Source organism: Sceloporus occidentalis, unplaced genomic scaffold (genome assembly GCF_023333645.1).
Source record: "Sceloporus occidentalis isolate IW3139 unplaced genomic scaffold, rSceOcc1.0.p SCAF_20, whole genome shotgun sequence".
NCBI classification, from domain to species: Eukaryota; Metazoa; Chordata; class Lepidosauria; order Squamata; family Phrynosomatidae; genus Sceloporus; species Sceloporus occidentalis.
In genome coordinates, this window is record NW_028317000.1 from 13,457,893 (window position 1) to 13,481,500 (window position 23,608).

Here is a 23,608-nt window from a genome sequence, read left to right on the forward strand (position 1 = left end):
AATGACCCTGGAGCTCACCCAGATAAAAGTAACGCCTTTGTTTGGATTAGAGATCCCAACTGCTGTTCCAATTTAAGGCAGGCATGGCTTTGGGTGCATCTACACCGTAGAAATAACGCAGCTTGACACCGCTTTCACTGCCATGGCTTCGTCCTAGAGAGTCCTGGGATCGGCAGCTTTTGTGAGGCATAGCACTACAGATTTCAGGGATGGAGCTTCAGCACTTGAAAGTGGCATCAAGCGGCGTTATTTCTACGTCGATGCACCCCATGGCAGCAGAACATCGCTGCATGTACAGCTGAACATCTGCACCCACAGATCCAACCCGAGTTCTGATTTGGCCATGCACACAAAAAGTATAAGCACACTGCCAGAAGAGAATATTTATTTATTAAGTATTTACTGGTGACTGGTTTTCTTTCCATATCCTCAAGAGCACAGAAATAATTCAACTATCTTTCCAACCAATGTAGGAGTAGACTTTACCCCGGTGAGGCTGGGAATGACGATTATGCCTTCCAAAATAAAAACTAGGCCAGGATACCACATACATGTTGCAGTGACTACATTTTTTGTCCAAGTGCCGAAATTAAACATATCTAGAGCTCTGACAGAAGGGATAAAACACCATGCTCCAAGTGAAACTCTCAGGTCAGTTTCCGCTACACTGATCCCTCTAAAATGGCCAGTTACCTTGGAGAAAAGAGCACTCAAGCTTTTGCGCTTGGTGCAAGCATTACAGAACCTATGTGCACTATTATCCTTGCAGGGTGAACACTTATGCGCTGCTGGAAAGCTTGCATGTTCTTAACTTTCCAAGGCTCAGTCGACCGGAGATTTTTCTTTCAAACCGATGTGGCAATCCCCGAAGAAAAGGTGCCTCGTGGGCTTTTTGCAGCTGTACAATATTCTAGTATCTGCTTTAGGAGGAGGGAGCATAGCTGGTCCCATAGGGATTGTGGATAAGTGAGCGAAAAGTGCGCAGAGACACTATTTAGAGGTTTAGAGAGAAATTAAAACTGCCAACGGAAGTGAAGAATTGCCTATCGGACACCAAAAAAAAACCCTAAGCCTACCCCTCTAATAGAATATGAAAATACTCTTCCCTCAAAAGCCCTTTTTCTGGAAGCTTGTGTATGATTGGCAATGGTTTTCACTATGCAGTATCTCTTAACAAAGGGAGGGAGGGCAGTGAATAAGCATTACATGCTGCGCCGTGCGTCCCGAGAAGCAAGTTTTAAGTCACTTCCGTGTTGCTGATTTTGTTGGTGATGCGCGAGCGGCGTGGGATGCACTCCAGGTCGAACTTGCTCTCGTAGATGGTGGGGCAGAGGTGCCAGCGGTTGTCGCGGTAGATGCCCAGGTAAGTGTAAACGTCGGGCTTGTAGGACAAGAGGCACTTGACGCCCGTGGCCCGGATGACGCCGTCGGCTGCCAGCACCTGCTCCTCGTTGGTGAAGTCCTCGGTGTAAACACAAATGACCTGCTTGCGCTCCGAATCTGGGCAGCAAGGGCTGACTTTGGCGACGCCGATGCGCCCGTCGAGCACCGCCCGGGCGATGCCGCGCCAGGCGTGGTCCACCTTGAAGCCGCTGTCCAGGTGCATCAGCCATTTGCCGGTCAGCACCCGCCGGTTGAGGGCCAGCTCTTTCACAGTGTCAAAGGTGATGTGGCGGCCGCTCACCTGCAGCTGTTCCCAGTCCTCCTGCAGCCCCACTACGTCTCCCCCTTCGGGGCAGAAACTGGGGCCGTAGACGGCGATCCAGCCGACCGGCTCGGCGTTGCGCTCGGGGTCCCCGAAGCGAGAGACCCGGGACGGTTGGTAGGTCTGCAGCCACTCTTCAAACTCGGCCCGCGGAGTCTTGCGGGCGTCAAACACCACCCAGGGGTCCATGTCAGCAGCCATGGACTCCGCCGCCAGGTGCTCCGCTGCAAAGGCGGCAGCGGCGTCCTTCTGAGCCTCTTCATCCTGCAGGTGAGACATAGTTCTGAGGGAGGAGAAAGACAAAAGATGGAAGTAAGGGACCAAGCAGCAAGTATATATTTACATCCCAGCATGCACTAAATTTCTATCGTGTTCTTAGCCACCCATTTCTTCTTCATGCTCCTGGCCAATGAGGCAGGTTCTGCGCAGTTTTGTTGCGTTATTTCTGACTTGTATCAGTTGCCTGATAAAAGCCATCTAAATATATAGACACACACATATACTGAATAGATACACATAAGCACAGACACATATATATTTAGACACACAGATACACACACATTTAGACATACTGATACACAGAAACACACACATAATCATAGACACATACATATAAACACACATGTATAGACATGCACACACATATATATATTATATATAGACTCACATATATAGACACATATACACATGTATTCAGACACATATATAGACCATGCATATATACACACACATAAAAGATAGAGACTCACACGCATATATAGACACATAGATACACATATATGTATTCACACATATAACAGACACAGACATATGATATATAGACTCACACACACATATATACATACACATATATGTATTCACACACATATATAGACTAACATGCATATACACACACATAAAGATATACAGACTCACACACACACACACATATATAGACTAACATGCATATACACATACATATAAGCTATAGAGACTCACACACACATATATATAGTCATATATATATATATATCTATAGACAGACCCAGCTGGGCAGGGCTCGGGGCTGAGTCCCAGGGAGCTCTTGGGAGGCCCTTCAATCAGGGCTGGAGGCGGGGTTCCTGGGTCTTCCGTCCATTTGCATCCCTTAGCATAAATCTGCATATGCAAATGAGGGCCCCCTCCATCCCTCTCCCTTTGGAACCTCCACTTAACTGAACAACCGCCTCCTGCGGAGGGAGGGAGGGAGGGAGGGGGGAGGCCTGGGATGCAGCCCAACCCGGAAGTGATTGTGGGCTGGGAGGTCACTCGACCGGAACCGGAAGTAAAGTAAAGGTTTATATACTTTTCAAATGGGGTTTTTTTGGGGGGGTAGTAGTTTCCGATATTTGGCCGTGATGTTTGAGCATTAAGTGTCCGAGAGTGAAGAGAGTGCCTTCGTCTCGCCCTGCTTTCCCATTTTGGCTTTCGAAGCCATTTGGGGCCTTGTTTTTGCCCTTAGCGGCCCTTCTAGGACTGTGGAACTCTATGGCACCCTCTCTTTTCCCATTGGGGTTTAAACCGGAAGTGGCGAGAATGGGCCTCAGCGCGGGGACGCTCTAGGAGTTAGTCTCGGTGGGAGAGAAATCCCGGAAATGCAGTATATAGTGGGATGACACTATATATATATATATATAGAGAGAGAGAGACATATACCTATATATGTTCCTATACACACACGAGTCTCCAAATCAGAGCAGTTGGAGCCTGGAAGGAACTATTTGTTGATTTCCTGGATTTATATGACACATTATATCCTCTCTCTCTCTCTCTCTCTCTCTCTCTATATATATATATATATATATACACACACACACACACATACCCCCTCCCTCCCTCCCTCTCTCTCTCTCTGTATATATATATATATATATATATATAGTCTACAAATCAGGTCACGTTATAGACACATTATATTCTGTATATATGCACACACACACTCACACTCCTATATATATAGTGTCTTCAAATCAGGGCACATAATAGACACATATCCTATATATATATATATATATATATATACACACACACACCTCTCTCTCTATATGTATGTATGTATGTATGTATATGTATATATGTATTATATCCCACTTTTGCAGCAGTTCAAAAGGCCCAAGCCATGCTAGGCTGCATTCCTAGAAGCCCAGTGTCTGGAGGGGGCTTAGTCTCAGAGGTGCTCCGAGGTCTCTCGGCAGAACATCCTGCCTTCTCTGGCCTCTGAATGCCCTGCTGCAGGGGCTGGAGTGGCCCTTTGGGGTCGGTTGGGTCTCCCGTCTTCCAGTCCCAATGCTTCTGGCTCTGCCTTCTCCAGATGGAGGCTGTCAAAAGGAAGCCGGCGGCGCTAGGGCCGGGCGGAGGGTTGTCCTGGGCGGGAGGCGTCCCTGCTGGGCTTCCATCCGCTTTGCTTCTCCTCCTTCTCCTTCTTTCGGAGGCCCAGGGAAGAAGAAGAAGAAGAAGAGGAGCAGCAGCCAAGGCCAGGGATGCCCAGCAAGAAGAAGAAGTACAACGCCCGCTTCCCTCCGGTGAGGGAGACCCCACAGCAGCACCAGCAGGAGGAGGGTTTTGCATTGCATTCTACCCCCAGAAAAGGCCTGTGTGTGTGTGTGTGTGTGTATACGGGGTGTGTGTATATATAGTGTGTATGTATGTGCATATACATCTATAGATATAGATAGATATAAAATGTATATATATATATATATATATATATATATGGGGCGTGTATATCTATATCTGTTTATCTATGTGTGTTGTGTGTGTATATATATCTATACATATAGATAGATATAAAATGTGTGTGTGTATATATAGAGTGTGTATTGCCTTTTCTAGGGGTAGTATGCAATGCAAAACATAAAATGCAATGCAAAATTATATATATTGTTTATATGTGTGTGTGTATACATACATAGTGTGTGTGTGTGTGTGTGTGTGTGTGTGTAGGGGCCCTTCAAGGCCATCCAAACCCTCCCCATTTTGCATCTTTGGGTGGCCCTTGCCCTCTCCTTTTGACCCAAGGGTTAACATTGTGCCTTCTTGGCTTGCCCTGCTGTGATCCACACAAACTCAGTACTTTATATATATTATTATTATTATTTTAAAAAGTAAATTAAATGTTAATATGTTTATTTTAAATCAATCAATAAAGTCTGTTCTCTCTTTGGAAAAGGCCCGGATCAAGAAGATCATGCAGACGGACGAGGAGATCGGCAAAGTGGCCGCCGCCGTCCCTGTCATCATCTGTATCCTTTTTGGCACCGTCTTTTCCCAAACTGAGGACCTATGGAAACCAAACAGGGATGCCATAACATGTTCAGGTGGGCCGCATGGGGCGGGGTGTGTTTCATGTGCCGCCTTAACTCCTCGCCACCGAAAGCTCGGGCGCTGGAGCTCTTTCTCGAATCCTTGCTGAAGAACGCCTGCCACGTGACGCAGTCCAGGAACGCCAAGACCATGACAACCTCGCACCTGTGAGTAGTATCCACAACCCTGCACTTTTTTCTAAGCCTTCATGTTGTGCGCCTTCAGGTCGCTTCTGATTTTTGGCAACCCCAAGGGGAGCGTTGGTATCCACTGGGGTTTGGACCCAGGACCACATGGATGTTAATGTCCCATTAATACAATGGGATATTATTACAGTGGGTCCTTGGTGTCCACTGGGGTTTGGTTCCAGGACCACATGGATACCCAAATCCATGGATGCTCAAGTCCCATTAAGTACAATGGGGTATTATTAGTATTATTACTACTATAGTGGGCCCTTGAAGTCCACTGGGGTTGGTTCCAGGACCCCCATGGATACCAAAATCCATGGATGCTCAAGTCCCATTAAGTACAATGGTATATTATTATTATTATTATTATTATTATTATTATTATTATTACAGAAGGCCCCTGGTATTTGGTGGCGTTTGTTTCCAGGGCCCTGTGTATCCCAAAATCCACGATGCTCAATGTCCATTAAATCCAATGGCGAGCAAAACCATGAGGATTAGAATCTTGTTTTCCTTTGCATTGGAGCATTTTCTTATAGGGCAGGAGGTTAGACTCGGGAAGGGTCCAGATTCAGTCCCTTGCATCTCCAAGGAAAGCTGGGGAAGACCCCTTCAGATTTAAAAAAAAACACTGCCATTATAGATGGGGAGCGTGAGTGAAAGTGGCAGGTCTACGGATCCAGTTGTGAGCAGAAGCGAGCGGATGCTGGGGTCTGGAGTAACACCTTTTTTGGGGTAGCGCAAGACCATGTGCCCTACTTTAAAGAAAACCCACGATCTGGTTTTCCACGCAGGAAGCAATGCATAGAGCTGGAGCAACAGTTTGACTTTCTGAAGGACCTGGTTGCCTCCGTGCCGGACATGCAAGGCGATGCGGAGGACAACCACATGGAGGGCGAGAAGGTTTCCAGGAGGTAAGGGAGAGACCAAGGAATGAACCACATTTGTTAAGCACCTCTCTGACGTTCCAGACTCTATTTATGTGAGCAAGTGATTTCTCACACCATTTGTCTGTGTTAAGAGAAAAGCAATAGCAAGGTGTCCGATCCTTGGAAACTTGCTTCTATGTCACGTGTACCTCTTTTTTTCCCTCCTGTGCTTTGGTTCAGGGGCCGGAAGCCGGGTAGCGGACGGAAGAACGGTGGCACGGCAGGCAAAGGAAGGGATGCAAAGCAGTCCGGCACGGATTCTGAACAAGAGGTGGGTTGGCAGCAAGGTTGGGTTATTCCCTCCGAGGATTGGGAGACAAATTTCAGTGCTGATTGTGATGGTCCCCATAGCCCTGGGTTCAAGTGATAGTCCAAAAATGCAAGCCCCCTGAATTGGTCCATACTGGCAACCAAGTTCCAGCACTTTTCATCTTCACCAGAAGATGAAGCCAGAAGCCAGTCTTTTGTAGAACGAATGGGTCCTAAGGATGCATTCAGGGCCATGCTGTCCCCAGAGTTTGAATGGCAACATGGATTTGCTCCTTGTTGTGAAAACCAAGCCCTGGTTGTTGCAAGGGTTGTGGCTGAGTTCTGGAGGAACAGGGAAAATTCGAGCAAGTGTTAAATGATGCCATTGCTATGTCCATCCCGGTGCTGAAATCCTCCCATTCAGGTGGAGGATTGGCATCGCAAGCAAGCATCATCGAGCACTGCTAGGGTTCGGTGTCAACATTTGCCTTGGCCACCTTTAATATTCGGCCCTCATGAGCATTTTGGTCCCAGGTATGTTTGCAAGCAGTCCGCTCCACAGCTTGGCAAACCCAGTGTTAAGTCTTGCCTGCCTTGAAGGTTGAGCGAGGCTGCCTTGCTCCTGGCATTATGTGGTTGGCACAGGCTGGATTTAGCCAGGCAGTTCCTGAGTCGTACCAGCTGGCTTTCAACAAATAGCCAAGTCTTGGCAAGAGTGCAGGGTAGCTCTGTGTTGACTCTCCTCTGGTTTTTGCAGGACGACTCGGAAGATAGCGAGAGCAATGGGGAAGAAGAGATGCCCCAGCCTGCGCCTCCTGTGCGACCCGTCACCCATCTCTCCACGTAATATTTCCTCAGTGTTTGATTTCATAGAATCATACGAGTTAGAAGAGGGTCATGCGGTCCAACCCCATTCTGCCATGCAGGAATTCCCAATCAAAGGACTCCCATTCAGCCTCTGTTTAAAAACCTCCCAAAATGGAGACTCCACCACATTTCTAGTTTCCTCCTTTGCTTGGCAAACTAGAGGTGGGAATCATGAGGTCCATGGACTGAATGTGCCATGCAGGGGTGCCGAAATATGTGGCCTTAGGGTCACCATAAATCTGAAATGAATGGAAGGCACAAAACAACCATAAAAGGCCCTGAAACCATTCCAGTGCATTGCAAAAGGAGGGACGTCTTCTTTTATCTCTGCAAAAGGGGATTCATTTTAAAGTAGTTACTAAACTACTTGGGGATGTCTCAGCCACAGGGTCACCATGAGACAGACTCGAGGTGGTTGACAACAACAAAGTTACTTAAGGTGTTACTTTGCAATGAATTTGCTTCCAAGCTCTCTGCAAAAAGGAATCAATTTTAGACTAGTTACTAAACGCATTGTTTGCAACGAGTTCACTTCCAAGCTCTCTGCGAAAAGGAATTTTAAAGCAGTTTCTCAAGGTGTTGTTTGCAATGCATTTACTTCCAAGCTCTCTGCAAAAGGAATTAATTTTAAAGCAGCTACTAAACGTTTGCAGTGATTTTACTTCCAAGCGCTACTGATACTCAACCCATATTAGAGCAGATAGGGGGACAGTAATTATACTACCCATCTCACTCTCTACCCTGCTCCCCAATCCCTGTTTCTCTTTCTTTCTCTCCAGCACCCCAGCACCATATTTACACTTCCCTACCCCTCCAGTCTCTGCAATACCTCTGCCAGTCCCAGCCCAGTTGGGGACCATGCCAGCGGGACCCCCGCCAGCTCCACTTGCGCCGGTCAAGGAAGACGACGAAGAGGAAGACTACGATTCCTAACCCTCCGTTGGTTTTAGCTGCTGCCATTTTGGGGACGCCAGGGGTTGGGGGGAGGAAGGACGCCGCCAGGTTTGGACTGTTCTTAAATGTATTAAAACACCCCGAAACTGGTAGGAGCGCCGGGCATGGGGTTTCTTTCTCCCTGCTAAACTCGGTCCCTAAATGGAGGACGGACGGTGACCCGTTGGTATCCCTTTCCCTCCACGTCCCCACGGCGCGGTCCCTTGTTTGCGTTCTTGAACCCGGGAAAGAAAAATCCAGCAAGAGTAAGGTTGTAAAGCAATTTTGTTTTTTAATTGATCATTTTCTTTTTCATTAAAAAAAAAAAGAATGAAGGAAGGAGTGTGTAACAAGTTTGGATTTTTACCCCCCCCCCCCCCCCATCCTGCTGCCATGAATACAAAGAATGCGGGAAGGTACTCTGCAATGGATCTGGGTGGCACCCCAAATCCTATGCATCCTATACAAATCTTATCCCCAACTCCAATGCATAGCAGAAATAAGCCATCAAGTATATCTCCTCCCGGTAGTTGATATTCTGCTGCCGAAGGAGGAGATTTCTGTGGCTAACTGGAGAAGGATGGTAAGAACAGAGAGAGAACTGTGTTTCTTGGTCCCTTAGCTCTCTGGGAACATAAAGGTGAAATGAGATGAACCTTGCTCCTGTTTCCAATACAGGATTGGGGACCTCCAGAGGGATTCCAGTTCCCATCAGCCTTGGCCAGAATGGCTACTGGTTGACCATAATGTGTGTTGCAGCACAAAAAGGGGACAGCTAGGAAGCTCTACTAGACCTCTTGTAAGGCTGCGTTGGAAAATATTGTATGTATTACTTGTCCCCAAATGCACTTAGCCTGCTGAAGAAGCCAGCGGAGCTTCAAAAGCTTGCAACCCGTGCTTTGTGCATTTAGTTTGGCCCCATAAAGGTATTGTTTTTTGTGAATTTGGGATCATTTCCTTCATTCAAAGACACAGCTGTGTTAGTATGGAGAAGCAGTATGCAACAGGATCTTGAAACTGAAATGGTATAGCATAAGCTTTCGGAGACTTTACTTCGCCGGAGTTCGTGCTCCCATCTTTCTTCCGGTTAAGTCTCAAAGATGCTACAAAAGATCCCTTTGCATAAGAATTTACTTAAGCACTGATGGACTATTCAACCATTCAATCCACCTCTAGTTGGGATTAACCATATATGTCTTTTCTAATGGCCCTGAGACCTACAAACTGGCTTCCGTTTTGGGAAAGGAAAGGAAGGCTGGGAATGAATGAAGTCCCTGAGCAAAGAAGCTTAAGCTTTTCAGGAGACACATGGAGCATTAAGCGTTAAAGGCACATGTGGGCAAGCTCATGCTGGACCCAGTGGATGATAGGAGCTGCAGTTGCTTTAAGAGCGGGATAGGATTGGCTTTCTTTTAAGGAGGACCTTCTTTCCTACATAATAGGGACTGCTGCTGCAAACTCTATGAGGACAAGCAACTTATAAGGAGGAAAAAGAAGGGACAAGACAATCCCCGAGGCATGTAATGGCCCCCTCTTCTTATCTGTTCAATGTGCTCTTTTGCCGATCCCAAGCCAGGATGCACATATACCATTGAAAGAAAAATCTGCATTGCGGTAGATCAACCACAGAAGAAGCAGAAGGGAAAGAAAATAAGCTGGAAGGCACTGAGGCAATGGGACGGGAACGCTCCTATCGGACAGTGACTCCCAGCTTCTCCAAAATCCGGGTCCCCTTCTCCAGATACTCCGACCGTTGGAGCCAAAAGCTGTCCTTGTCTTTCATGATGTCGGCAAGCACTGCACCGCCGAGGAACACCATGTGCTTCCTGCGCGGAGGGTCCTCAATGCGGATCTTGAATTTCTAGGAGGGGAGAAAGAAAGAAGAGAATAGGGTTTCTCTAAAGGAAGATTAAAAGAAAGACACAACTCAATTTGAGGAAGGAGTATCTCAAATCCCTGGGGCGATGGAGGACATGCGGCACCTTCAGTCTGGCAGAACTTGAGGTTCCATTTCCCTGATCCAGAATCTCAGCCACGGTTTCCCTTTTCCTTTGGACCCATCACTTGAATGTAGTGCCTGAGAGTTTCTGTGAAATTAAATCTGTCCCTGTCTATAACAGAAACACACATCCATAGATAGATAGATTAGACAGACAGACAGACATAGACACTCATGTGTGTGTGTGTGTGTGTATATATATATATATATATATATATATATACATACACATACACAAATGCATAGACACATATACATGCATGCATAGACACAGACACACGTAACATACATATACAGACAAACATATACACATATAGACACATACATAAATGCATAGACATACACACATGCATATATATATAGACACATGTAACACTTGTACATACATAAACACACAAATAGACACACTTATAGACAAATGCATGCACGCATAGATAAATATACATAGGCCTGTTACAGACAGCCAAAATAAAGCTGCTTCGAGTCACAGTGGAGGTATGGTGTTTCAATGATGCACGCATCCTAAGAGTCCAGAAGTTGCACCAAAGCCATGCTCCAGTCCTTAGGGCTGGAGCATGGCTTTGGTGCAACTTTTGGACTCTTAGGACGCATGCATCATTGAAACACCATACCTCCACTGTGACTCGAAGCAGCTTTATTTTGGCTGTCTGTAACAGGCCATAGACACACATACTATATAGACCCATATACAAATACATAGACATATATATATATATATATATAAACACACACACACACACACACATGGATATAAATATGTATATATATATATATATATATATACACACACACACAGACATGCAACACATGTACATATATAGACACAAATATACAGACACACACAAGACATAGACACATGCATACAGAGAGATACACATACATATATATAGACATATATATAACACACACACACATATATAGACACACACAAATATGTATGTGTGTATATATATATGTGTGTGTGTGTATATATATACGTATATATATATATATAGAGAGAGAGAGAGAAACAGACATACACACACATACAGTCACATACACACAGACATAGACACATTCAGCCAAAGGGGTTTCATACACTTGACAAAGATGGTGCAAGCTTCACAGTTGGCCAGTGGCTTTCCAGGACCGTGCAACACTTGCACAAGGCTGTGTGCGTATATTTTAAACAACCAGCAGTGAATGTGGCTGGGATTCTGGCTCTGCTAGTGCTGCAAATATGCTGCCAGTGGCAGAGAAAAGAGGAATAAGGTGGCAGTGTGGAGGCCACCAGCTCCATGTAATGCTTGGCTTGCACGTTCCATGAAGGCAAAGCAAGGCTGGCTTGGGCAACACTTGTCCATTTGCAGCAGTTTGCTGTCTCCGCTTCTCATTCTGCCACCTTGAGCCAGTGCGCTACATTTTCCGCCTCCGATGTGCCACACCCGAAACTCACCGACAGCTTTTCCACGTCTCCCTTCAGCACCCGTTCCAAGTACAGCTGCTTGATCTCCCGTTCGAAGCGGGACGGCAGCCCCGGGTACATGGTCGAACCTCCCGAAAGGACAATGTGTTTGTAAAACTCAGCCCTGAAAGAAGAAAGAGAAGGGATAGGGGAAGAAGGATGAGACTGGTGCATCCGAGGAGCCGAGGGACAGCCAAGGGGCCTTTGCAGTCATATGCCGTTGTATTTAATGGGACTTGAGCATGGTATCCGTGGGAGGGTCCTGGAACCAAACCAAAGGCCCACTGTACATCCATAACAGGATTCTGGACATTGGTTTTTGGGGTCCCCTTCTTTGGTTCCAACCTTTATAGTCACAGTCTATGTGCTTAGCCTTATCGCTTTTGGAATCTCCCCACAAGCAAGTGCATGCATCTGCAAACCTTGGGATTCCCCAAAGCCAGTCCACTTGGGTGCAGACTGTGAGTTTTTGGTTGCACAAGGGACAGCCAGACAGCTGCACAAACCTTGGGGATTTAGTCTAGTGGCAACAAAATAGATCCCTTAGGCTTTATAATCTGCCCCAGAGATTCCATGCAAAACCTCCCCAGGGCCTCTCTCACCGAGTGTCGATGTCGGCTGCCTGGATGGTGTTGAAAAGGAGCTCCGCGACACCCACGCCTTCTACATTTATAAGATGGGGCTGGAACAAGGCTTCGGGGGCCTCAAAGCGCTCCCCACCAACTTTGATCACTCGCCCGTCCGGCAGCTGAAGAAGCAAGACAGCGACAACATGAGCATCAAGCGATATACTAGAATAAAGGCCCATATACAAAGGTGCCACAAGATCTCTTTACATACTGTTTCTACAGACTAACATGGCTATATCTTTGAATTCTGGTTACCATTGTACAGGCGATAATACCTCCACAGGACTCCATTGTCAGTTTGCCTCTGTATTCTGCCCACAAAAGCCTCATGCCACCCCAAGGAGCCCATTTCAAGGTACAGTTCTTCCTCTACTCGGTGAACAGAAGTCAGATTACCGTGTAGGACTCCACAAGCACCGTGGTCTCTTGGGCGAGCTTCTGTTCCTGGTCGATGTTGTAACCGACGTAGCAGAGCTTCTCCTTCATCATCCGCACCGTTTCGAAGTCGGCGGAGTGGTTGAAGGCATAACCACGCAGTAGCAACAGCTGCAACGGAGCAATGCATGCATCTACATCACGGACTTAGAATCACAGAGTTGGAAGAGCCCCAAGGGCCATCCAGTCCAACCCCTTGCCATGCAGGAACTCTCCGTCAAAGCATCAACAGATGGCCATCCAGCCTCTGTTTTAAAACCACCAAAGGAGGAGACTCCACCACACTCCAAGGCAATGTATTTCACTGTCAAACAGCTCTTATCATCAGTAATATTGAGGTGGAATCTCTTTTCTTGCAGTTTGAATCCATTCCTTTGTGTCCTACTCTCTGGAGCAGCAGAAAACAAGCTCGCTCCAACCTCAACCTGACATCCCCATACATATTTAAATATGGCTATCATGTTGCCTCTTATCCCTAGGCTTCAGAAGCACATGCACAACCTGAGATGGGTAATGTAAACCTCTATGTGCAGAGATATGCGGCGACTGTGTGATGTGACCAACCCTGAGATGAGTGGCAACACTGTGCAACCAAATGCACAGCTGGAAGAGCACTGCTACCAATTTCAACCGGGGCGGACACATGTGCAGCAGCCAAGATATATAATGGCACCATAATCACAACTCCTGCTTCCTTGACTTGGAAGGAAGATGCCATCAGACAAAAACATCCAGCCACAAGGTTCATCCAATGCAACCCTATTCTGCCATGCAGGAAAACACAAGTAAGGAGCTCCCCAAAGATGGCCGTCCGGACTCAGTTTAAAGACCCCCAAAACAGAATAGATGCCAACTTGGTGTGATAGGCATTTGGCATATCGACCACTCTCACCTTGATCAGGTACCGTGTAATGTCCCGGCCTGCGATATCCAGCCGTCGGGTGAGATGGGGCAGAGAGAAACCCTCATAGACCGGGCAGATGTGAGTGACGCCGTCCCCCGAATCCACCACCACGCCAGTGAGAAGCCCTGCAAAGGTAAGAGTTTGGAAGGCATGTGTTATATGTCGGTTTAGGGGGACCCCACAGACTCCATATGTTTTCTTAGGCAAGGGGTCCTCAGGGATGGTTCGCCCCAATTCCGAACTTACCCTGGGCATAGAGGGTGAGCACCGCTTGGATAGCAATGTAGACGCCATCAAACTGGTATGTCTCAAACATCACCTAAATTGCAAGGGAAAATGGGCACGGACGGTCACACGCACCCAACGCAATCCCACCACGAAAGGCCTTTTTCCCATAGCTCTTTTTTCCAGCATCGTCTTACCGATTGCAAGCTGCCCTTGCCTTCCCCAGACAACGCTAAATATCCCCTCCTAACTTTTCCCTGCCTAGTTATTATTTAAACACAGGGACACAATGTGCATAACAGCACAACCCTTCCAAATCTCGGTTGAATTGAAAGCCAGGGAGATTTGAAGCTAGGCTTCTGATCACTTTGGGTTTCAATGGGAATGGGTGGGACATGGGTTCGTAAATTCCCCCACAACCGGCTTATAGGTTGGGCAAATCCGGGTTTATTAAACCCAGTATCCAAAAGCTGAACATTGCAAACCTCGCCTACATCTCTCTGTTTCACCCACCTCAATGATCTTCTCCCGGTTCTTGGTGGGGTTCATGGGGGGCTCGGTGAGCAGGATCTTGCAGTTGCGGGGCTCAATGTTGAGTTTCTCGGGCCCGAAGGTGTAATCCCACAGATACTTCATGTCGTCCCAGTTGCGCACGATCCCGTTCTCCATGGGGTAGTTCACCTCCAGCATGGAGCGCAGTTCGCTGGCTTCGTCTCCAACCATCAGGTCCTGGCGGAGGAGAAAGCACATGAGTTGGGTAGACATCACGTTTCTCTGAGCCTCGTCTTTGGAGGTTGCTCATTGTGGTTGTACAACCTATACTTTACATGTTGTGTATTGTGCACTGCAAAACCTCCAGCATAGAGTGTAATTCGCTGGGTTCATCCTCTATTATCAGGTCCTGGGGGAGAAGAAACCACATTTTGGCAGGAATTCACTTGGGGACATATGGAGACGTAAGGTCGCAAAAAGACAAAAAGGTCACCATTGGACGTATTCTGCTAACAGCAGCAGAAGTAGAGTTGTGTAGACCTCATGTTTGTCTGTGTCTGGACTTTGGAGGTTGTGCACTGTGGCTGTGCATTCCTATACTTTGCAGTGTGGTTGTGTGTTGAGTATTGCACACTGCAAAACGGCGCCCAGACATTGTTCTATGTTGCGCAAGGTTGCTATCCTGCATGGATAGTATGGGTAGTTGTCCAGTATGGGTATAATGTTGTGTAGTGTGAGCGTAGTGTATAGTGTTGTTTAGGCTATGCTCAAGGAATGTTGGATTGAGGCCCCTGTCTCAAAAGATATTTAAATTGTTATTTTTAAATTATTAACTTTAAATTAAGATCATTTTTAATACAGCGTGTCCTTGCTATCGGCTGGAGTTTGGTTCCAGGACCCCCGTGGATACCTAAATCCATGGATACTCAAGTCCCATTAAAGCCAATGGGGTATCATCATCATCATCATCATCATCATCATCATCATCATCATCATCATCACTGTGGGCTCTTGGTATCCAATAGGGTTTGGTTCCAGGAACCCCTCTCAATACCTTAATCCATGGATACTCAAGTCCCATTAAATAGAATATCATAGTAAAACAGTATTGTCCTTCTAATCTGATGTGTGTGTTTTAACTGATGTTGTGTGTTTGTTCGTTCCTTGCTTTGATCCATGGGGAGAGGAACCAATGCTTTTTTATGCAAGGATTGTTAGCGTGGCTAATTTCTGGTTCTGCAATGGTTCCTCCACATTTGCTGAAGGACCTCCATGAATATATGAAAACCGCAAAGAAACAAAACACTATTCTTTTAACCTCAAAAACTAGGAATCGCCAAGTCCTCTGGTGCAACTCTATGGTCAACATCTACCAGAGGTTGATCATAGGATTATGCTGGAGGAGCAACAAATGCCTAGAGGAGTGTTTTCTCTAGGAACATCAAGGTCCTCCAGCACAACTCTATGGTCAACCTCTGGCAGAGTTGCGCTGGAGGACCGAGAGATTCCTAGAGAGTACATATTAATCAAACCCGCAAATGTGGAGGGCCAGCTGTGCAATGCACATTCCCGGATCCTTTGAAACATACAAAGTAGAATCCCCGCATGCGCACTTATTACCCCTTGGACTGGAAGACGCCAGCGCCGCTGACTCACCTTGATCTCAATGTTGCCCACTTTGGCCGTGGAACGGATGATGGGACGTCCAACCAAGGCTGGGAAGATGTGTTCGGGGAAGTTAGATCCAGCATAGCCACACTTTACAAACTGTAGTAGGGATGGGAGTAGGGAGGAGGCCGGGCGGATTGGAGGGGAAGGAATGAGTAAGATTGGGTTAAGTATGTGGAAGAATCAGTGGCAAAAAACACACATTTCCATAGCATGTTATAGCACAAGCATACATTCTTATAGCATGTTACAAACCTGCATATTCTTTTGGATACAACAACCCTGCAAGGTAGGCCAGAAGTATAGTTATCTCCGAGGCGCAGAGCTGAGCAAACAGTACTCAGGATAGCTTTAAAAAGCCATTTCGTGACATCTTTAAAGACTGAACAAGTTTGATCCAGCATCGATTTTTGCAAACCGCAGACCTCACATGATGCTAACTAGTATGTTAGTTTGTCGTTGTGGTGGTGGTTGTGTGCCTTCAAGCCGTTTTTGACTTATAGTGATCCTATCATGAGCAAGATGTGTTCAGAGGAGGGTTACCATTGCCTTCCCTTGAGGCTGAGAGTATGTGACCTGCCAAAGGTCACCCAGTGGGTTTCATGGCCAACAACCGAACCCTGGTCTCCAGAGTCATAGTCCAACACTCAAACCACTATGCCATGCTGGTTCCCAGTACGTTGGTTTATAAAATCCCAGTTAATCTGACCGACAATCGGAAGGTACGGGACTTTGCTTCTGCAAGCATCTGGGACGCTTTAAAAGCATCTGGGAAAATGGCAATGAATTGGGGCCAAACCGGAACAGATTCTGCATCTGCATTATCTGCACTCAGTTGGAAAGCTCTACCTTTGAACCAGAGCAAGAAAAGAAAGAGAGCATCGAGAGCGGAAGTGGAGAAAGCGGAAACAAGACTGCCGGCTCTGACTCAACGGAGGAAGAAATAAAGCTTGCAAGGAGGAAGCTGCTCCTTTTTGTGCAAACCCACAACGAAGGTCACAACAGCAGCAATAGTGGAAGGCTCTTGTTGCTTGCTTTCCTCCAATGGTGATCATTGGCTACGTCTAGTTTGCTCTCTCGAACCCGGGTCTGCTAAACGTCTCCTTGCAAGAGAAGGCAGCAAAACAGCAAACGTCTCTTTCTGCAACCATATATTTAGACGCTGGAAAAGGAAGGTCCTTATCGAAAGGGAACGCCTGTCCCTAAAAACAAACAAGGAGTTCCAGATTGGCTGCAATCTTAAGGCTTTTTGTCTCCAAAGCTTGAAAGAGGGCCAAGAAACAAGGAGACTGAACCTTGTTGTTGTTGCGTGCCTTCAAGTTGTTTCCGACTTACGGCGACCCAAAGGCAAGCCTATCCTAGGAAATCCCATTGCACCAGAATTCATATTTCGCCAGTCCAAAAAGTAACTGGCAACAAATCCTTTTCCAACAATCTAACAACTCGTTGCAACAAAGCGAAGATATTACCTTTTCTTTTCCCTTTCTGCTTTTAAAGGTCATCTCCAAGCGTCTGCGCTGCAGAAACAATCTGGTTTGATGCCAACTCAATGCTACGAAACGCTGGGAATTGTAGTCTGCCGCGGCCCCGGAGTTCCCCAACAGAGAAGGCTCGACGTTGAACAAAACTACAATTCCCAGAATTTCATAGCATTGAGCCGTGGCAGTTAAAGCAGTCTCAAACCGGATTATTTCTGCAGTGCGTTTTGTACCATAGATGCCCCCAAACCCAAGGGGACCCTACCCACATTGAGATCCCCTAGGATGGAGTCGGGGGACTTAAAGCAGTATGGAAATGCACCATGTCAACAGTGTAGATGCCTCCAAATCCTTGGATGAAAGCGTTGCCCAGTCTTTCAGCTCCACCCTAGGATTTGGAGGCATCTCCACCGGAGACATGAAGCATTTCCATACCGCTTTAAGTCCCCCGACTCCATCCTAGGGGATCTCAAGAGATCACGAATATGGGTTTGCAAGACAACTTTGTTGTTAACTGCCCTCGAGTTGATCTGGACCCATGGTGACCCTATGGATGAGACATCCCCAATACCCTCTGTCCTCCGCTGCTCTGCCCAGCCCTTGCAAACCCATATTCGTCATCTCTTTAATAGAGTCCCTCCATCTTGCATGCGGCCTTCCTCTCTTTCTACTTCCTGGCATTATGATCTTTTCCAATGAGTCTTCCTTCTCATGATGTGTCCAAAGTACAACGGCCTCAGTTTGGTCATCTTGGCTTCCGGGGAGATCTCCGGATTGATCTGCTCCAAGATCCATTTGTTTTGTTCTGGGGCTTGTCATTTATTGCGGCCCCACTGCCAGAGAAAGAGGCCGCAAGGACCATCCAGTCCAACCCCATTCTGCCATGCAGGAACTCCATGGACAGATGGCCCTAACCCTTTCACACGTATAAGTCTCTCATTCAGCCAGAGGTCCCCCAAAAGAAGAAAGCTCTATGTCTCCCAAAAGCGGAGCACCCAGACTTTTCAAAGCAGTCTCAAAGTGGATTATTTCTGCAGTGTGTTTTGGACCATAGATGCATGCAAATCCCAAGAGGTCCTACACATCTTGAGATCCTTTAGGATGGAGCTGGGAGACTTAGAGCACTATGGAAATGCGTCATGTCTGCAGTGCAGATGCCTCCAAATCCATGGATGGAGCTGAAGGACCAAAAGCGGTGCCCAGCTATATGGCTTCTAGATGCCCCCAAATGCCAGGGCAACCTAGAGATCCCTTAGGATGTAGCTGGGAGACTTAGAGCGGTATGGAAGTGCATTATGTTTACAGTATCGATGCCTCCAAAGCCATGGATGGAGCTGAAAGAGGTGCCCAGCTACATTGTTTGCAGATGCCCCTAAATGCCAGGGCAGCCTAGGCATCCCTTAGGAGGGAGCTGGGAGACTTTAAACCGGTATGAAAAGGCATGCTGTCTCCAGTGTAGATGCAGCCAGGGAGCCTCCCTGCCCAATCGAACTGGGCAGGGCTGGTTGCCAGTCGCCCCCCTTGCCTGGGCCAGGGCTGCTGCTTGGGAGGGTTGCCAACTTACCCCAGTGCCATTGTCACAGACCACCACGCGGCGGCCCTGGCTGTCCATGGCTCTTCTGCTGCTCTTTCTTCTCCTCTTCCTTCCTTTCTGCCTGCTTCTCCTTCTCCTCCTTCTTCTTCTTCTTTCCGATCTGGCTCGCCCAGGGCTTTGCAGGAAGCAGAAGCCCTCTGTGATGCAACATCCTGGGCTGGCAGTGCCTCGTCTGGACGCCCTCCCGCCTCTGATGCGCGATGGGACATGCAAGGGGCATAACTGCCCTCTTTTGCATGCTCCCTGGGGTGCCTTCAGGTCCTTTCTGGGGACCCCAAGGCAAAGCTATGGCAGGGGTTCCTTGGAGACGTTGCTTCTTCGGAGAGGGTTTGCTCTGAGGCTAAGAGAGTGTGACTGGTCCCAGGCTGAGGCTGAGAAAGCGTGACTTGACCCAGTTCTTGTTGCTGCTGTGTCTTCAAGTCGTTTCCAACTTAACGGTGACTCTAAAGCAAACCTATTGCAGGGTTTTCTTGGAAAGCTTCTTCTTTGGAGAGGGTTTGCTCTGAGGCTGAGAAAAAGTGACTTGACCAAATTGCTCTTGTTGCTGCTGTGTCTTCAAGTCCTTTCCAACTTATCATGGTGACCCTAAGGCAAACCTATTGACAGAGTTTCCTTGGAAAGCTTCTTCTTCAGAGGGGCTTTGCTCTGAGGCTGAGAGAGTGTGACTTGACCAAGTCTGAAGCTGAAAGGTCCATGGCTTTGGAGGCATCTGCACTGTAAACATAATGCACTTTCATGCCACTGTAAAGTCCCCTAGATCCATCCAAAGGGATTTCTAGGCTGCCCTGGCATTTGGGGGCATCTAGAAGCCATATAGCCGGGCACCGATTTCAGTCCTTCAGCTCCATCCGTGGCTTCGGAGGCATCTACATTGTAGACATGATGCATTTCCATAGTGCTTTAAAGTCCTGCAGACTTGCCCAAGCTGTTGCTGCTGCTGTGTGTCTTCAAGTCAGACTTATGGCAACCCTAAGGCAAGCCTATTGCAGGGTTTTCTTGGAAAGTTTCTTCTTCAGAGAGGGTTTGCTCTGAGGCTGAGAGAGTGTGACTTGACTAAGTTGTTCTTGTTGCTGTGTGTCTTCAAGACCTTTCCAACTTCCCTAAGGTAAACTTATTCCAGGGTTTTCTTGGAAAAGTTCCTTCAGAAAGGGTTTGCCCCGGCCCTCCTCTGAGGCCGAGAAGGTGTGACTTGACCATGTTGTTGTTGTGGCTGCTGTGTGTCTTCAAGTCCTTTCCGACTTCTGGCAACCCTATGGCGAACCTATTACAGGGTTTTCTTGAAAAGTTCCTTTCAGAAAGGGTTTGCCATGGCCAGGCTCTGAGGCTGAGAGAGTGTGACTTGACCAAGGTGGATTCACTTTGCTTGCATGGGAAATGAATGCAATAATCCTAGGGTTATTGCAATCCCTGCCATCCCCTTTCTTTGGGGTTTGGAATATATATATATATATATATATATATATATATATATAGCATTTCCAATCAGTGGGCCATTGTTGTGTTTTCCGTATCTGTCGACTTTAGTTAGAACTAGAGTAAGTTCTTCCTCTGTAGCTTGAAGCAGCTCTATGATGGAACTGCTTCAAGCTACAGAGACAGAACTTACTCTAGTTCTAACTAAAGTCAACAAAGGGCATACGTTTCTGGTGATTACTTTCTCCCAAGGGCTCTGACTGAGTTCCCTGTAAATGTGGGAAAACCGCAAATAACAAAAACGCTGTGTTTTTACCTGAGAGGACACCTCTCTAGGAATCTCTAGGTCCTCCAGCACAACTCTGTGGTCAACCTAAGTCAGACATTGACCATAGAGTTGCGCTGGAGGAGCTACAAAAGCCTAGCAGAGTATCCTCTCTAGGAATCTCTAAGTCCTCAAGTGTAACTCTGTGGTCAACCTAGGCCAGACACTGACCATAGAGTTGTGCCGGAGGAACTACAAATGCCTAGTAGAGTGTACTCTCTAGGAAACTCTAGGTCCTTCAGTGTGACGTTTGGTTCAAGTTGACCATAGAGTTGTGCTGAAGGACCTATATATTCCTAGAGAGAACATATTAATAAAACTGGAGGATAATAAAATCGGCCAAAGTCAAAGCCACAAATGCCTCTGTAGCTTGAAGCACCTCTATCTGGATGTCAGGTGTTCCTAGGCAGAAAATGACTGACCAAGACCTAAGAAGAGGCCAAAGGCCTTTCCATAGCCTTCCTTGCCCTCCACTTATTAGTTGCTGTTGCAGAAAACCTGTGAGGTTTTGGCACATGTGGCTTAAATTCACAGCAAAGAAGGGCAGATTGCAAATAGGAGGGGCAAAAGGGAGAAAAGGTTTTTAGCCCCTGCTCCTGAAACCTAAAAGGCTTCACCTTTAGGATCCTTCCACGGCGTCGGCTGCACCTTTGAGGCACCCACAGCACATAAAACCATCGATAGCGGTCAAAACATGGCGCCCATGTTCTCCAAGACGCCCACCTTGTGCATGTGCACACTGTGCCGCACCCCAGCCTCACCGGAAGAGCCCCCTTTTGACATGTGGAAGGATTATTTCGGCTTCTCAAAGGTGATGGCGGAGATCTTTGAGATGCGCAAGGCAGACCCGGTTTCGGCGCCAACTGGGGACGCGTCAGGTTGCAGCATGCCACTCGCAGACCATGCAGGGACGTCGACGCAGTGGCCCAACAAAAGCGTGCCCAGCGGCAACGGCATTTCTGGACACGGTGCCCACTGCCAGGCTTCCCAGGCCTCTCTGTTTCAACAGCCCCTGGCGTGGTGCACGTTCTGCAAGCGCAACGGCGAATCCGTGCCCATCTATACCTCCCACCCGCTAAGGAGCGCCGACGGGGCCGTGGCCTGCCCCGTCTTGCGCCGGTATGTCTGCCCGCTCTGTGGCGCGTCTGGAGACGATGCCCACACGATGAGACATTGCCCGCTCGGCCAACAAAAGCATGCGCTCTATGAGAAAGAAGGCCGCGACTTGGCCGGACGCAAGGGCCAGAATTGAGGAAGGAACCCCAAAAGACTGTATTAAAAGAGAAAGAAGGGGATAAGACAAAACATTGAGCAACATACGGAGAGGAACGGTTCCAAAGGCGCTATCTTAATTAAATGTATTTATTTTTAAAAGTACGTTTTAAAACATATATTTGGCTTTTTATGGCCCCAAAGATCACAAATGGACAAGCGACCGCTTTTTAAACTTGTGTGACTCTACCCAAAAAAACTCAGCCTTTTTGAGGACAAAAAAACCCATTTTCTAATTGTTTGCAAAAAATATATATGTATTTGTGAATTGATGCATGTTCCTTTTAATGTCTTTGGATGAATGTAGCTCCCAGATACCATTTTTAAAGGGGGCCGGGGAATTAAACATGGCTTTGTAGAGATGAGAAAAAAATGTATACCTTTTGGAAAAGAAAACCCAATTTGTTTGCAAAAATATATGTATTTGTGAGTTTGACCCATGTTCCTTTGAATGTATTTTAAATCATGCTCAGAAGAAACCAAATGCATCTTTTTAAAGGGGCTGGGAAACGTGTATTTTAAACATTGCTGACCTTTGCAATCCTGTTTTGTAATGAGAAAAATGTATGCCTTTTGGAAAAGAAAGATTTGTATGTATGTTTTAGAAAGGAAACAATTGATATCGTTGCCGTCTGACCTCCCATTGTTTGCAATGTGTACGTTTTTTGGAAGATGATTGAATTTAATAAACGGGGTTTATAGATCTTGCAACAAACCATGGTTTGAATTTAATAAACAGGGTTTATAGATCTTGCAACAAACCATGGATTGCTCCTCTGCCTTTCAAGAATTGGGTTGAATTTGGAAGGCAGTCTCAGTTCAGCGAGAAGACTGTATTTTAGCATTGCTAATATATGTATGTGTGTGTGTTTAGTGTTTAGCATATATATATATATATATATATATATATATATATATATATAGCATTGCACAGGGATGTATCTAAAGGTTGGGGTGTGTGTCCGAAGTTGAGAGAGTGTGACTTGCCCAAAGTCACCCAGTTGGTTTGATGGCCAAACTGGGCACCAAACCCTGGTCTATTTCTAGTAGCAACTACCCAGTCTGGTGTAATGGTTTGAGTGTTGGACCGCGACTCTGGAGACCAGGGTTCGAATCCCAGCTCGGCCACGAAACCCACTGGGCAAGTCGCACTCTCTCAGCCTCAGGGGAAGGCCATAGCGACCCTCCTCTGGACCAACCTTGCCAAGAAAACGCCAGGATAGCTTCACCTTGGAGTTGCCAAGACGGAAATGACTTGAAGGCACACAACAACAACAATCCGTACATCTTGCCGGCTGAAGAAGCCCATGGAACTTCAAAAGCTTGCAACCCAGTGTCTTGTGCATTTCGGTTGGCTAAGAAAGGTATCACCGATGGAGTTTGGTTAATTCACACAGATCCCTTGGCCAGCTGTATCTCATCATTTCATCTTCTTGAAGATGTGTTAGGTTTCTTGCAAAGCACTTTTCTCTGCTTCTGGACCATTCTTGCGTTCTCTGTTTCGAAAGGGCGAC

The 23,608-nt window shown here is 47.0% G+C and overlaps 4 protein-coding genes across 6 annotated transcripts; 2 read left to right on the top strand and 2 right to left on the bottom strand.

Annotated features, from left to right (window-relative positions):
- Window positions 1-301: 301 nt before the first annotated feature.
- CUNH11orf68 (chromosome unknown C11orf68 homolog) lies at window positions 302-3,207 on the bottom strand. 2 transcript variants are annotated; one of them, XM_089483345.1, is made up of 2 exons: window positions 3,030-3,207; window positions 302-1,988 (listed from the first exon to the last, which is right to left on the bottom strand). In XM_089483345.1, the coding sequence occupies exon 2, from the start codon at window positions 1,982-1,984 to the stop codon at window positions 1,238-1,240; it is 747 nt and encodes a 248-aa protein (XP_089339471.1). In that variant the 5' UTR covers window positions 1,985-1,988; window positions 3,030-3,207; the 3' UTR covers window positions 302-1,237. The 2 variants fall into 2 exon arrangements, with proteins under 2 accessions (XP_089339471.1, XP_089339470.1); XM_089483344.1 differs by lacking the exon at window positions 3,030-3,207 and adding an exon at window positions 2,730-2,969.
- DRAP1 (DR1 associated protein 1) lies at window positions 3,099-8,528 on the top strand. Of its 2 annotated transcripts, none has more exons than XM_089483347.1 (7): window positions 3,099-3,298; window positions 4,893-4,965; window positions 5,100-5,193; window positions 6,012-6,131; window positions 6,327-6,417; window positions 7,153-7,238; window positions 8,042-8,528. In XM_089483347.1, exons 2-7 carry the CDS (start codon window positions 4,911-4,913, stop codon window positions 8,193-8,195), a joined length of 600 nt encoding a protein of 199 aa, XP_089339473.1. In that variant the 5' UTR covers window positions 3,099-3,298; window positions 4,893-4,910; the 3' UTR covers window positions 8,196-8,528. The 2 variants fall into 2 exon arrangements, with proteins under 2 accessions (XP_089339473.1, XP_089339472.1); XM_089483346.1 differs by lacking the exon at window positions 3,099-3,298 and adding an exon at window positions 4,092-4,245.
- A 44-nt stretch (window positions 8,529-8,572) lies between these two features.
- Window positions 8,573-19,189, bottom strand: LOC149302081 (actin-related protein 2-B-like). Its single transcript, XM_089483343.1, has 9 exons — window positions 19,055-19,189; window positions 16,001-16,111; window positions 14,366-14,581; window positions 13,874-13,946; window positions 13,616-13,752; window positions 12,685-12,834; window positions 12,262-12,407; window positions 11,651-11,783; window positions 8,573-10,056 (listed from the first exon to the last, which is right to left on the bottom strand). Exons 1-9 carry the CDS (start codon window positions 19,100-19,102, stop codon window positions 9,886-9,888), a joined length of 1,185 nt encoding a protein of 394 aa, XP_089339469.1. The 5' UTR covers window positions 19,103-19,189; the 3' UTR covers window positions 8,573-9,885.
- Window positions 19,190-21,516: 2,327 nt separating this feature from the next.
- LOC149302082 (nanos homolog 2-like) lies at window positions 21,517-22,074 on the top strand. The gene has a single exon (XM_089483610.1). It carries the CDS (start codon window positions 21,517-21,519, stop codon window positions 22,072-22,074), a length of 558 nt encoding a protein of 185 aa, XP_089339736.1.
- Window positions 22,075-23,608: the final 1,534 nt, after the last annotated feature.